Genomic DNA, 16088 nt, shown 5'->3' with positions numbered 1-16088 from the left:
GACCTGAGGCTCAGAGAGGTTTCCAAACAAGGACCCAAGCTGACAAGTGGCAGAAAAGTTCCATATACCTGACTCCAAAGCCAGTATTTTTTCCATCACACGAGCCGTTCTCAAAGGGGGTGCTCCCCCCCCTGGGAAATTTGGCAATATCTGGTGACATTTTTGTCACAACCAGAGGTGGAAAGCGTGGGTTACTACTGTCCTCTGGTGGGTTGAGGCCACAGATGCTGCTAAATGTCCTACCATGTACAGGGCACCTCCCACAACAAAGAATTATGCACCCAGCCCAAAATGTCAGTGGTGCCACTGATGAGAAGCGAGCGGTACATTACAGAATGCTCCCTGCCCTATTGTGATCTTATTTCCAAGAACCCAAAGGTAGGTCTGCTTCAAAATTAAAGGGTAGAAAGCCACAGAACGCCTCGTTCATATTACAACTCAGTTCCAGCGTAAAGAAAAACAGATTGGAGCCTTAAAATGAAAATACTGGCTGTGGGGAGAGAAGGGGAGTAGAGCTCAGTAAGCAGAAAGGAAATGCGAACTGATTATTGAGGTTAAAAATCAAAAATGTAAATATATAGATTTTTTTCATCCCCAGGATTTTCACTAATCCAAGTGTTCACGAGCTACTTTGAAATTTAACTATTTGGACCTGGTTAAATGTTACCCGGACCTCAATCAACATCTGCGTTTGATTTTTTTTTTTTTTTTTAATTTTTTTCTGGGACCCAGGGCCGTGGATGCCAGATGAGGCCACCTTGTCGCCAGCTCTTCCCGCAGGACAAGACCTGCCAGGTGCTGGTGACTTGGCTCCTGACAGGAGGCCGCTCTGTGGCCGACTGGCAGGATCCCAGAGCCACAGACAGGCGTTTCAGGCACTTTCCCCGCCCAGTGCCCCCATCCTCAACTGCTCCCCTCCTTTCCTGGTACCCCCCCCGGGGGCGGGGCTGCGGGAGAGCACGTCCCCGCGCCGTGACGTCACAATCCAAGCGACTTGGCCCCGGCTCTTAGCAACGGGCTTGACGACGGTCTCCGGCAGCTGCGGCCCCGCGCCGCCCCCTGCGCGCCAGTCCTCTGCTGCGGGGCCTGGCCCGGCCCGGGGAAGGACCGAAGGGGTCCTAACGTGTCCCCACGGCGGCTGCAAGAGAATCTAAGCATGGATGGCAGCCGGAGAGGTAAAGGGAGCTCTCGAAGTGACGGCCGCCTCACGCCGGCCATCGCTCCGGGCCTGGGATTCGGGATGCGGGTAGCGTGTGCACGGGTGCAGGAGCGCCCTGGGGGCTGCCGCTCCTCTGTTCAGTCGCCACTGTTCACCCAGGTGTTATCCCGTGCACAGGAGGGAGGCCCTCCTTGCTCAGAATTTGTGGCCCTGACTCCTGGAACCCTGGTCACCTGAACTGCGGGGCATGCAGCCTTTTTCACCTCGGTGCCTCAGAGTCAGAGGAACTAAATTTGGTCTTTAGAGTCAGACCTCCCAGAGCCCCAGATCAAACCCCCTGCTCTACGCAAGGGCGACACCCGCTTTCCTCATCCCTGGAATGTGGCAGTAAAACAATCATGTCCGAGTTCTTGAAAATTAAATGCAGATAATATATAACTCCTGGCATATTTTAAGTAATCAGTAAATATGAAATCTTTCTTCTGTAACCACCTGCCTCCCCACAAAACAAGTAACCCAGGGATTCTCTAACTTGAATGTGAAAAGGAATCCCCTGGAAATCATGTTAAAATGTAGGTTTCATAATCTACAGTCAGTACCTCTGGTGGGGTCTGAGGTTGTGCATTTCTTTTCTTTTCTTTTCTTTTCTTTTTTAAGATTTTATTTATTTATTTGACAGAGATCACAAGTAGGCAGAGAGGCAGGCAGAAAGAGAAAGTAGGCTCCCTGCTGAGCAGCGAGCCTGATGTGGGGCTCCATCCCAGGACCCTGGGATCATGACCTAAGCCGAAGGCAGAGGCTTTAACCCACTGAGCCACCCAGGCCCCCAGATTGTGCATTTCTAATAAGCTCCCAAATGATACAGTGTTGCCGGCTGCAGTTTTAGTGGTGAAAGACTAATCCATAATCACTTTGTACACCTGCACTTTATTCTCAGGGGAACTCTTGGGGCCATATAACTTTAAATCTCTATGAATTGACTCAATCCAAATAATTTGCATTTTCACATTTTCTGAGCAAAGAGAGTTCTTGCCTCAAGCCAGATAAAGTAATCTCCAGATCACCCCCCAATTATCACTTTTAAAAGTATCTTTAAAGCAAGCTGCTAGATAGTTCCTTGCAATAAGTCTTGCTTTGAATATGAGTGTGCGTTTATTATGTAATCATTGGTCAAAATAAGTGCTGTTCTGAATATAGGAAATTAACTATCCATTGATAGCAAACTATATTCTGACACTCTATCAATCTAAATTCCAGAAAAAGCTAACTAACGTGCCTTTATGGTTTTTAGAAATTTTGCAACATAAGCTACCCTTGCTGTGTACCAGAAATAATTCTCAAGCTATCTCTTGATAGGTATTATCCTTATTTCACAGCAAATAAACTAAGAGATCATAAATAACTTGCCAAGGTCACAGTAAGCAGCAGAACAGTCTTTATATCCAGAAGAGGAATGTGAAATCCTAGAGCTATTGTTTTTTACTTACTGTCCCATGGCAGAGGTGGGAGTATGGGAAAGGATGTACGTAAAATTTCAAGTATACAGGCATACCTCAGAGATACTGCAGAATCCATTCTATTGAAATAAAGCAAATATCTCAATAAAGTGAGTCAAAAGAATGTTTTGGTTTCCCAGTGTATATAAAAGTTGTGTTTACTCTACACTGCAGTCTATTAAGTATGCAGTAACAGGGGCACCTGGGTGGCTCAGTAGGTTAAAGCCTCTGCCTTCGGCTCAGGTCATGATCCCAGCCTCCTGGGTCCTGGGATGGAGCCGGCATTGCATTGGGCTCTCTGCTCAGCAGGGAGCCGGCTTCCTCCTCTCTCTGCCTGCTTGTGATCTCTGTCTGTCAAATAAATAAACAAAATCTTTAAAAAAAAAAGTATGCAGTAACATTATGTCTAAAAAAACAATGTGTATCCTGATTTAAAAATACTTTATTGCTAAAAAATTGCTAACCATTATCTGAGCTTTCAGCAAGTACATAATCTTTTTGCTGGTAAAGGGTCTTGCATTAATGTGATGGCTGCTAACTGGTCTGAGTAGTGGTTGCTGACCACTGGGGTGACTGTGGTATTTCTTAAAATGAAACAACATTGGGGGTGCCTGGGATGCCCAATGGAGCATGTGATGCTTGATGTACGGATCATGAGTTTGAGCCCCACACTGGGTGTAGAGATTACTTTTAAAAAATGAAATCTTTGGGGTCCCTGGGTGGCTCAGTGGGTTAAAGCCTCTGCTTTCAACTCAGGTCATGATCCCAGGGTCTTGGGATCGAGCCCCGCATCGGGCTCTCTGCTCAGCAAGGAGCCTGCTTTCCTTCCTCTCTCTCTTCCTGCCTCTCTGCCTACCTGTGAGCTCTGTCAAATAAATTTAAAAAAAAATGTTTTTTAAATAAAAATAAAATTAAATGAAATCTTTAAAAAAAGAAGGAAGGAAGAAGGAGAAAAGGAAAAGAAAAGAAGACAACTTTGAAGTTTGCCACATTGGTTGACCCCTCCTTTAATGAATGATTTCTCTGTAGCTTGTGATGCCCTTTGATGGCATTTTACCCATAGTAGAGCTTCTTTCAAAACGAGTTAATTCTATGAGCTAAGTTTATGTAGTATTCTAAATCCTTTGTTGTCATTTCAACGATCTTCACGGCATCTTTACCAGGAATAGATTCTCAAGAAGCCACTTTCTTGGCTTAGTCTTTAAGAAGCCACTCCTCGTCTGTTAAAGTTTTATTGTAAGATTGCAGCAATTCAGTCCCATCTTAAGGTTCTACTTCTAATTCTAGTTCTGTCGTTATTTCTACCACATCTGCAGGTACTTCCTCCCCTGAAGTCTTGAGCCCCTTAGTCATCCATGAGGGTTGGAATCAGTTTCTTCCAAATTCATATTAATGTTGATATTGTGACTTCTTCCTACAAAGAAATATTCTTAATGGCATCTAGAATGGTGAATCCTTTCCAAAAGGTTTTCCATTTACTTTGCCCTGATCCATCAGTGGAATGGCAGCTGTAGCCTTAAGAAATGTGTTCCTGAAATAATGTGACTTGGAAAGTTGAAATTACTCCTTGATCTGTGGTCTGCAGAATGGATATTGTGTTAGCAGACATGAAAACATTAATCTCATTGTACATCTCCATCAGAGCTCTTGGGTGACCAGGTACATTGTCGATGACCAGTATATTTTGAAAGTAATCTTTTTCTGAGGAATAGGCCTCAACAGTAAGCCTAAATTAAACATTGAGAGGAACCTGGGTGTCTCACTTGGTTAAGGGACTGCCTTTGACTCAGGTCATGATCCCAGGGTCCTGGGATGGAGCCTTGCATCAAGCTCCCTGCTCAGCGGGGAGCCCGTTTCTCCCTTTTCCTCTTCCCCTGCTTGTGTTATCTCTCTCTTTCTCTCTCTCTGTCAAATAAATAAAAATAAAATCTTTAAAAAATTTTTTTTTAAATCTGTTGAGCCCACCCAGACACACACACACACACACACACAGAACCATCCTAAAGTATTCATTAAACTGTGTTGTAAACAGATGTGTTGTCATGTGGGCATTGTTGTTCCATTTATAGAGCACTGGCACAGTAGATTTAGCATAATTCTTAAGGGCCCTAGGATTTTCAAAATGGTAAATGAGCTTTAGCTCCAACTTAAAGTCACCAGCTGCATTATTAGCCCCCTACCAGGAGAGTCAGCCTGTCCTTTGAAGTGTTACAGGCATTGACTTCTCCTCAGAGACTCTGAAAGTCCCAGATGGCATCTTCCAATATAAAGCTGTTTTGTCTACATTGAAAGTCTGTTTAGTGTAGCCACCTCAATAATGATCTTAGCTAGATCTTCCGGATAACTTGCTGGTTCACCTTATACTCCTATGTTATAGAGGTGGCTTCTTTTTCTTTCTTTCTTTCTTTCTTTTTTTTCCCAAAGGAGAACAACAAGGAGATTTAATATGTTGCCTTTGCAAAAGGCAAAGGTTTTTTTCTTAAACCTCATGAAGTAACCCCACCTAGCTTCAGACTTCTCTTCTGTAGCTTCCTTACCTCTTTCAGCCTTCATAGAAAAGAGAATTGGGGGCTTGCTCTGGATTAGGCTTTGCATTTTTGTTTTTGTTCTAGTTTTGGGTTGTTTTTTTTTTTTTTTTAATTAGGCTTTGGTTAAAGGGAATATTGTAGCTAGTTTAATTTTTTATCCAGACCACTAAAACTTTCTACACGTCAGCAATAAAGCTATTTCACTTTCTTATCATTTATGTGTTTCCTAGAGCAGCACTTTTAATTTCCTTCAAGAACTTTTCTTTTGAATGTGTATAACTGGGCTAACACAAGAGGCCTAGATGTGGCCTATCTCCCACTTTCAACATGCCTTCCTCACTAAGCTTAATTATTTCTAACTTGCCTTAAAGTGAGATGCATGCTACTGTTCCTTTCACTTGAACACTTATAGATCATTGTAGGATTATTAATTGGCCTAATTTTAATATCTTTGTTTCTCAGGGAATAGGGAAGTCCAAGAAAGTGAAGATAGGTGGAGGAATGGCTGGTTGGTAGAGCATTCAGAACATACAACATTTACCAAGTTTCCCTTGATTCAGATCCAAAATCTGAGTCTATTACAGAGAATTGTGTAATCTTGGGCAAATCTTTGTGCTTCACTCTAAAGTGAGGGTAATGATAATACCTATCTCATAGGATTGTTATAAGGATTAAATGAATTTATAGTTACCAAGTGCTTAGAACAGTTCCTGCCTGGCACAGTTAGTATTCAGTATATTGGCTTTTGACTACAAGTGAAGAAACCCAATTCAAACTGGTTTAGAGAATTTTTAGCTTCTGTAAAGAAATGGCTAGTAATGTCTAGTACTGTCAAACATGGTTAGATCCAGGGACTCAAATGAAATTACCAGGAATCTTTCTGTCTTCCATTTCTCTCTGTTAGGCTTCATGGTACAAGACGACCATCAGGAGTACCAGACTTCTTTCTGTCTTATACTAGGCTCCAGCCCAGTAGAGAGAGTATCTCTTTCCTAATAGTTCCAGTAAAAGTCCCAGGATTGTGTGTCATTGGCTGGACTTGGATCACATTGTTATTCCTGATTCACTGAACATAACTGGTCAGATTTGGATTATATGCCCACCCCTTAGCTGTGAGATAAGCTCTACTTGAATTATTTGGCATAAGAGTAAGGCAAGAGTAAGGTAACCCAAGTACAAGTTGAGGTTCTATTTCCAGATAAAGGGACATTGGATTCTGGGCAGGCAAAATGTGAAACACTGTTTTCCGCCAGAGAAACAAGATTTGCTGGAGAGGTTTTGTTGGTCATTTTGCTTTTTTTGTGTGTTTAGGGCTCAGATCCCCTTCTTTCCTGATAGAAACAAACTATGCTAATTTCAGGACTTTCGTTATCAACTCAAATGGTATCACCTTGACCTCTCTTGTCCCAAATAATAAGTTAATTTTTTCCTTCCTGCTCTCTGGACTGTGATAGAGAAGGATCTTCTCAGATAATCAGATCTCAAGTATTTTTTATTTTAGTCTTTTCTAGCAGGCTTTGTTTTCTGGCCTGGATTTTAGTTCTATCTCAGTACCTCTCTTTCCATTTTCATTCATCTATATTTCTTCCAAACTTTGTGTCCCTTCCACCCCTTTTTAAGCTTACAGCAGCCCACCTGATAGCAGACTGACCATTTTACCCTCTTAAAACATATCTTAGGTATACACTATTCATATTAAATTCATATTTAAATTCTATTAAAATCTATAAGTCAGCCTTTTTATCTTGAAGGTTACTCCTCAAAACACAATTCACTTTTGGGAGAGAGAAATTAATTTTGTGATGAGGTATATATCTAATTTTCTGACATTCCATTTGGTCTGAAAGATGAGACACTGACTTTAGGGGAAATAGCGAGGATCCAAACAAGAGCGTAAGGGGGTTGGATAAGATGAACCTTAAGACATCTTTTAGTAATTAAGTTCTGATTCTGACATTTTTATATATTTATGTTATACATAGTAACATTATATTATATAATTTCTAATTTATTAAACTACTTTGTGAGAGGATTACTTTCTTAAAATTACTTTTAAGAACAGACTTACTTTTGGGACGCCTGGGTGGCTCAGTTGGTTAAGCAGCTGCCTTCGGCTCAGGTCATGATCCCAGCGTCCTGGGATCGAGTCCCGCATCGGGCTCCTTGCTCGTCAGGGAGCCTGCTTCTCCCTCTGCCTCTGCCTGCCATTCTGTCTGCCTGTGCTCGCTCTCCCTCTCTCTCTGACAAATAAATAAATAAATAATCTTTAAAAAAAAAAAAAGAACAGACTTACTTTTGATTAACTGAAATAGTTAATATTTATGTATTAACTCAAAATCTCACTTCTACTATATCTCTAAATCATTAAAAAATCTGAATAAGGGGCGCCTGGGTGGCTCAGTGGGTTAGGCCGCTGCCTTCGGCTCAGGTCATGATCTCAGAGTCCTGGGATCGAGCCCCGCATTGGGCTCTCTGCTTAGCAGGGAGTCTGCTTCCTCCCCTCTCTCTGCCTGCCTCTCTGCCTGCTTGTGATCTCTCTCTGCCAAATAAATAAATAAAATCTTTAAAAAAAAATCTGAATAAAATTAATATATATCAAATAACATAAGTGAGGCATTTATTATTTTATTCAGTGAAACTAATGTCTCAGGGTACAGCTGAAAACAACTTATTTTTTTAAGAGATAGCCTTTTATCTTCTACAGCAGTAGAATTTTTGTCTGTCTGATATATCATTGCTGATTAGTATCATGATTGAATAAAATTTTAAACAACTCTGAAAGTTAAAATCAAAGCTATACTTATTATTTTTAAATATACAATATTGTTGTTGTACAAGTTGTGTTCTCATTTATCCTAATTCGTATTTTTTTGTTAAAAGTCAGAGCAACCTCTGTCCTTCCCAGATACGGTCCACCATGCTTGTTTAAAGGACACTTGAGCACCAAAAGTAATGGTAAGTGAGGTATTTAGGTGGTAAAAGATTATGTGTTAAAAAGTTGACTGTTTACTTTATTTGTAAACTATAGGACATGATAAAAAATTCCTTCAATCAGTATTGGACTTCATATTGTTAATTACAGTTGAATATTATAGGAATTCTTAAGATGAAGGAATTTAGGAAGCCATCCTTTCAAACTAGTGTTGTGCCCAGGATGTGGCCCGGGCCGCTGCCTGCTCCCTGCTGCAGCTCCAGCCCCTCCCTCCGTGCTGGCAGACCTCCCTGGCTTCCCGCGCCTTCCTGGCTAAAATGGTGATTTGGAGGTTAATAAAGACACTGGCGCTGAAAAGGAAAAGTTGTGCAGATAAAAAGAGCACTTGAAAAATGCATTTTGTATCAGAAGTAAACACCTATGATTTTATTTTTACATCTGGATTTCTAGATTCTATGAAAAAGAAACCTGTGTTTTCACATTTTAAAGCCTTTAACTTTTTAATGTGAACTTAAAATACATTTTTATAATTATAGCTTCAAAACTTAAACTCTGGTTGTTTTTTTTTTTTTTTTAAAGATTTTATTTATTTATCTGACAGAGATCACAAGCAGGCAGAGAGGCAGGCAGAGAGAGAGGAGGAAGCAGGCTCCCCGCCGAGCAGAGAACCCGATGCGGGGCTCGATCCCAGGATCCTGAGATCATGACCTGAGCTGAAGGCAGCGGCTTAACCCACTGAGCCACCCAGGCGCCCCAAACTCTGGGTTTTTTAAGGCAAAATGATTTAAGTCTTTTTTTCCTTATTTACATGAAAAATCTTTGATACTGGTTCCTGTAAAAGTGAAAGAAGAAAAAAAAAGTGAAAGAAGGATCACATTTTCAGTTAACTTATTTCTTATTATAAAGTATATGTACACATAAATCAGAGTCATAAATGTTGAAAAATTATTTCTAACTAAAAATCTAAAACTTGGGGTGCCTGGGTGGCTCAGTGCGTTAAGCCTCTGCCCTCGGCTCAGGTCATGATTTCAGGGTCCTGGGATCAAGCCCCACATCAGGCTTTCTGCTCAGCAGGGAGCCTGCTTCCCCCTTTCTCTCTGCCTGCCTCTCTGCCTACTTGTGATCTCTCTGTCTGTCAAATAAATAAAATCTTTTAAAAATAAATAAATAATAAAAATCTAAAACTAGATGTAAAGTATACAAATATTAGAAAAGCAGAATGAACAGCAATAAATAGTTTGCTGACTTTTTAACAATCTCTGCACAGCCGAAACTGTGGACTCTGAGAAACAAACTGAGGGTTTTGGTGGGGGTGTAGGTTGGGTGAGCCTGGTGGTGGGTATTATGGAGGGCACGTATTACATGAAGCACTGGGTGTGGTGCATAAACAATGAATTCTGGAACACTGAAAAGAAATTTTAAGAAGTAAATAAAAATTTTAAAAAATATATGTGCAGAGCTGGTAAGGTTTAGTGGGTCTAAGTTGGAGACTGCCTGGGTTCACATCTAAATTGTGCCCTTTATCAGCTGTGGGACCTTGAAGACCTTATTCACATCTCTCTGCCTTAGTGTCCATTTCTATTAAATGGTGATAATAATAACTAAATGAGTGTTTCCATGTTAAAAGCTTAGAACAATGCATGCATGGTACCTATTCAATGAATTTAATAGTAATAGTAGTATTGAGCTTATCATTATTGTATATCCTTGTATTATGCATAGAATTTCCCTAGAAGGTTGCATAAAAATAATAATAAGAGTTATGCTTCTGCGAGGGGAGGGAGCGGTCATGCAGGAAGTTCCCTTATTTTTCAATCTTTTTATGCCATTTTAGCTGTTGATTTCTTAAAACTATATGTATGTATTCTGAAGTCTTTTTAATGTTTAAAAGTTATGCCTACATTTGTTTACATTTTATACATTTATACTAATATAAATTTCTAAGGTTTCTTTTAAACAGATTAGATGAGATTGAGAAGTTTAATGTCTTGGAATTTCTATGTGACTATATTTGTCTTAAGGTAGTCCTAATACTTGAAGAAGAGTGCAGTAAACTGATGGTGTTTTCAGGTGTAAAATTAGAAGTTGCCTCTCAGAAAAGAATCTTTGCATAGTATTTGAGTTTCAAATTTGTTTGACTTATCCAACTATTAACAATGCTAACATTATAATCAGCCAAGTGGCTACACATTTTTAGTTGTGAGATTGAGTCCTGTCAATAAGAAACAGTTTTGTAAATACAATGATAGATTATATTCTACATTTTCTTCCCAAACTCTCAGTCTTAGAAAGGTTTGAACCCAAGTAGTCAATAGCACGCCAGTTAACAGTGCAAGATTAAGGCTAGGACATATTCAGCATCACAGATAGGTTAGTATGTCTGTTGGTTAATTTTCAGAATATTTTTTAAAAATGAGCTTAATAATCAGTATCTTGTTTATCTCCTGATGAATTTTAATTCTAAATATATAATTATTAAATATGTTTTAATTTTTAGCTTTTTGCACTGACTCCTCCTCTCTCAGACCAAGTACTCTCCACCTGGTCAAGAATCACATGGCTGTTCACTATAATAAAATCCTTTCAGCCAAAGGTAAAAATGTGCAAATGTGAACTTTCTATACCCAATTTAAGCCCTCAGCTTCACTTCTAATTAGGGTAAATCTGTAGCAAAAATGAATATATATAAATGGATTTGCGTTTGGTGTGGTAAGATATCAACCTTAACTCTAACTTTTATATGTAGGAAATTCAGAATGCCATTTTTATTAACTGTATTTGATATCTATATAATAACTATATTATCTGATTTTACCTGTGTTACCCATAATATATTTTTTGTGGTTAGATATTGATCTTAATATAATAAAAGTTTGTAATCTGCTCTTTTGTTTTCAAATCTACTATAGAAATTGTACAAAGAGGATGCCAGCTACCACTTTTTTCTTTTTTGTTGCTTTATTGAGATAATAACATACACAATAAAATCAGCCAATTTTAAGCATATAGTTAAGTGTTTTGGAACATCTATACATTTGTATAATGACCACAGCAATCATTCTGTGCAGGTATTGACTAACTACAGGTCGTAGGCCAAATCCTCCTGCCACCATTTTTGTACAGCTCTTGAGCTAAGAGTGATATTTATATTTATGTTTTTAAACAGCCAGAAAAAAATCAAAAGAACAATATTTCATAACATGTGAAAGTCACAGGAAATTCAAATTTCATTGTCCATAAATAAACACAATCATGTTAATTCTTGGATATATTATCTATGGTAGCTTTTGCACTAACGAGCAGAGTGGACTAGTTGTGACAGAGGCCATAATCCGTAAAGCCTGAAGGATTTACCATCTGTCCCTTTGCAGAAAACTATTCACTGACCCCTGATATAGGACATTCCCATCACCCTAAAAAGTTCTTCCTAGTCCTTTGCAATCAGTCTCTTCCCCCAGTCCCTAGTAACCACTGATCTGCTGTCTATCACTATAGTTTTGCCTTTTCTAGAATTTCATATAAATGGAATCATACACTGTGTATCATTTTGTGTCTGGCTCCTTTCAATTAGCTAATGCTCTGGAGACTAATCTGTGTTGGTATGTACATCCTTAATTCTTCCTTTTTATTGTTAAGCAGTTTTCCATTCAATGAATATACCACAGTTAGCTTATGAATTCATCAGTTGGTGGATATTCAGATTGTTTTGACTCAATTTTGGCCATTAGGAATAAAGCTGCTATAAACATTCATGTGTAGTCTTTGAACATGTGCTTCCTTTTTACTCCGATAAATGTATTCACTCGGACTGGAATTGTTGGGTAAAATGTTAAGTATGTTTAACTTTTCAAGAAACTGCCTGTTTTCCAGAGTGAGTAGTGACATTGTGTGTTTCTGTCACTTCCACATTCTCACTGGCACTTCCTTTTGGCCATCCTTCTGCAGCCATTCTAGTGGAGATTGAAGTCACTCATCAGGGTTTTAGCTTGTATTTCTCTAATGCCAAATGATGTCAAGCAACTTCCCTTGTGCTTATTTGCTAGCTGTAGATCTTTTTTGGTGAAATAACTGTTCAGATGTTTTGCCCATTTTTTTTTTAAGATTTTATTTATTTATTTGTCAGAGAGAGAGAGGGAGAGAGAGCAAGCACAGGCAGACAGAATGGCAGGCAGAGGCAGAGGGAGAAGCAGGCTCCCCGATGAGCAAGGAGCCCGATGTGGGACTAGATCCCAGGACGCTGGGATCATGACCTGAGCCGAAGGCAGCTGCTTAACCAACTGAGCCACCCAGGCGTCCCAGTTTTGCCCATTTTTTAAAATAAGTTGTTTCTTAATGCTAAATTGTGAAAGTTCTTTGTATATTACATACAGATCCTGTATCAGATACATTTTCTCAGGGGACTTTTTATTTTCTTAAAATTTTTATTATGAAATTATTTTAGACTTCTAGAAATGTAGCAAAAATAGTATAGTGTCACAGAAACCCTTCACCCAGCTTTCCTTAATGTCAAAATCTTACATAACCACAGTACAATTATTAAAACTAGCAACTGAATAGTGATAGAATACTATTAACTACAGATCTTATTTGAATTTCACCAGTTTTTCACCAATGTCTTCCAAGAAGTTTTTGTTTTTTCATTTAAAGAGCTGTTATTTATTTTTTTTTTAAAGATTTTATTTATTTATTTGACACAAAGAGAGAAAGAGATCATAAGTAGGCAGAGAGGCAGGCAGAAAGAGAGGGGAAAGCAGGCACCCAGCTGAGCAGAAAGCCCGATGCGGGGCTCGATTCCAGGACCCTGAGATCCGAAGGCAGAGGCTTAACCCACTGAACCACCCAGGCACCCCAAGAGCTAAGTTTTTTAAATTGTAGTTTGCATTTTGTGAAGTTTATATTTTAAATGACTGAGAACTCTAAAGATAAACTGTATTTTGTGACACGTGAAATCAAGTTCAGCTTTTCAGTTATTTTAATAGTTTATACTTTTCATATCCTGTTTAAGAAATCTTTTCCTAATTTTAGGACACTAAGATTTTCTTGTGTTTTCTTCTAGAAGTATAAGTTTTAGCTCCTACATTTAAGTTTGTGATCCATTTTGAATGAGTTTTTATATATAACTTAAGTATCAATTTTTTGCCTATGAATATCCAGATATTCCCAGTACCATTTGTTGAAAAGATTGTCCTTTCTGTGTTGAATTGCCTTGGCAGTTTTTGAAAGACTGATGCATATTTGAGGGTAAATTTCTGGACTTTTTGGTTCCGTTCTAGATCTTATATGTCTATCTTTATTATAATACCACGATGCCTTGGGCACCTGGGTGGTTCAGCCAGTTAAGCAGCTGCCTTCGACTCTGGTCATCATCTCAGGGTCCTAGGATCAAGCCCCACATCTGGCTCCTTGCTCAGTGGGGAGCCTGTTTCTCCCTCTACCTGCCACTCTCCCTGCTTGTGCTTGCTCTCTCTCCCAACCCCCATGTCAAATAAATAATAAAATCTTAAAAGAAAAAAATACCACACTGCCTTAATTACTGTAGCATTACAGTAAGTCTTGAGGGTACTTATTTGGGGACTCCAATTACAGGTATGCTAAGTGCAGGATAGAGGTAGGTTAAGTCAGTGATGCTCTATGCATTTATTTTCCAATCTTTATTTACTCTGTTTCATTTTGAATACTCATATTTAATTTAAATATATTGCTCTATTTTCAAGTTTGCTAATACTTCCTTCTGCAGTATCCAATGAGCTATTAATCCCAACCTGTGTATTTTTTTATCAAGGGTATTATATTTTTCATCTCTAGAAGTACCATAAAAATCAAAACAAGGAACTGCAAATTCTGGAACTTTTTGTGCTTTCCACATCTGATATTTGTTGTTATTTATAACTATTAAGAATATTATTAAACAACTAATTTTTTTTTCAGCTGCAGTAGATTGCTCGGTTCCATTAAGCATGAGTGCCAGCATCAAATGTAAGTTATTTTTCACATACTGACTTTTAAAAAAACTTATGGCTAGATGGGTGATGGAGATTAAGGAGGGCAGTTGTGATGAGCATTGGGGGTCATCTGTGATGAATCACTGAACTCTGCTCCTGAAAGCAATATTTCACGGTATGCTAACTAACTTAAAATATAAATTAAAAATTTTTAAACCTTGCAATAAACTACACGTAACATAAAATTTACCATCGTAACGATTTGTACGTCTAACCAGTTTAACCATTTCAGTGACATTGGCTGTGTTCATACTGTGGTACAACTGTCACTACTGCCAATTTCTAGAACCCTTCTTGTCTTGTAAAACTGAAACTCATACCCATTAAACAATAACTACCTTGCAACCATCATTCTGTTTTCTGTCTCTGACTCTGACCACTCTGGTACCTCATGTAAGTGGAATCATCCCGTAGTATTCCTTTTGTGACGGCTTAATTTACCTAGCATAAGGTGCTTGAATTTCATCCATGTTGTAACATATGTCAATCTCCTTCCTTTTTAAGGCTTTTTTGTTTATACAGTCATATTTCAGTAGATACTTGGGTTGTTTCCACCTTTTATTTATTGTGAATAATTCTCCTGAGGGCATGGATATACAAATATCTTTTTGAGACCGGCTTCCATTCTTTTGGGTATATACCCAAAAGTGAAATTGTTAGATCATACAGCAATTCTACTTTTAATTTTTTGAGAAGCCACCATAGTATTTTGTACAGCAGCTGCATCATTTTGCATTTCCAGCAATAGTGTGCAAGGGCTCCAGTTTCTCCACATCCTCCCCAACATTTGTTATTTTCTATGTCTTTGATAGTAGCGATCCTATTAATGGGTGTTGATATATTGCCTTTTGAGGAAGTATTTTGTAACTTTTAAAAATTATCCATAAGTAGGGGCGCCTGGGTAGCTCAGTGGGTTAAAGCCTCTGCCTTCAGCTCAGGTCATGATCCCAGGGTGCTGGGATTGAGCCCCACATTGGGCTCTCTGCTCAGCAGGAAGCCTGCTTCCTTCCTCTCTCTGCCTGCCTCTCTGCCTACTTGTGATCTCTGTCTGTCAAATAAATAAATAAAATCTTTAAAAAAAAAATGCAGTCTTCAGAAAAAATCTGAATCATTTCAATGAAGATGTTTTTACCCAGTTGTCATTATCAGATAATCTTTAACTAAGATCACCTCTAAATGGGAAAGTTTTGCTAAATTTTCATACTGATATTAATTTCCTGGACATATAAATAAGATTATCTCTTTTTTTAATTTAGATTAAGTATTAAAAGGCCTGCCTGAATGTATGTATTAATCCTCTTACTGAATCAAGCCCTGGGATCTAAGATTCATGTTCACCAATTTAAAATAATCAGGCATTTTGTGTAATATTTTGTTTAGTTCACCAGAGTTTATTCATTGATTAATTCAGCAAATATTAGGCACCTACTATGTGCTAGATATTGTTCTAAGGGCCCGTGGAACAAAAGGAGGTGGAGGTGAATAAAGAACCCGCTTTTATAGAACTTACATTCTAGTTGGAGGAGACAAATGATAAGAAAAATTGAAAAAAGATAAGGAAATACAGCCTATGTCAGAGGGTGATGAGTACAATGGGGAAAAAGTCAAGCAGGATAAGGGAGATTGAGAGTCTGCTTGGAAGAGAAGGCCTACAGAGAAAGTGAGCAGAAACCTGAAAGAACTAAGGGAGAGGCACGTGGGTAGATGGGGGAAGAGGACCAATCAAGACCAAGGAAATGGCAAGTACAAAAGACTTAAATGGTATTGTGATAGGTGTATTCAGGGAACAGCAAAGAAAGCTATCTAGCTGATGTGCAGTGGGCCAGTTGAAGGGTGTTAGGAGAAGTCACTGAGGTTGGACAGAGAGAATAGACTCGGTGGACTGTAGTGCAAGTGCTTTGCCTTTCACTCTGCATAGAGTTGGAAGCCATTGGAGGGTCTTGAGTAGAAGAGTCATAGAGCCAGTTTAAC

General features: G+C 38.9%; 1 protein-coding gene across 3 annotated transcripts in view; it reads left to right on the top strand.

Moving 5' to 3' along the window:
- The first annotated feature begins 987 nt into the window (after positions 1 to 987).
- Positions 988 to 16088, top strand: part of SPATA7 (spermatogenesis associated 7) — a 41361-nt gene continuing 26260 nt past the window's right edge. The window contains exons 1-4 of one of the 3 annotated variants that reach the window (XM_047736585.1): positions 988 to 1175; positions 8064 to 8138; positions 10613 to 10708; positions 14044 to 14091. In XM_047736585.1, the coding sequence (XP_047592541.1) occupies positions 1157 to 1175; positions 8064 to 8138; positions 10613 to 10708; positions 14044 to 14091 (238 nt within the window). In that variant the 5' untranslated portion in view covers positions 988 to 1156. The remainder of the gene's footprint in view (positions 1176 to 8063; positions 8139 to 10612; positions 10709 to 14043; positions 14092 to 16088) is intronic. The other 2 variants (XM_047736586.1, XM_047736588.1) reach the window with 2 other exon arrangements.

The sequence above is a fragment of the Lutra lutra genome, chromosome 7, assembly GCF_902655055.1.
Source record: "Lutra lutra chromosome 7, mLutLut1.2, whole genome shotgun sequence".
Taxonomy (NCBI): domain Eukaryota; kingdom Metazoa; phylum Chordata; class Mammalia; order Carnivora; family Mustelidae; genus Lutra; species Lutra lutra.
Note: the sequence above shows the minus strand (reverse complement) of the source record. Positions and strands in the feature narration are given on the sequence as shown.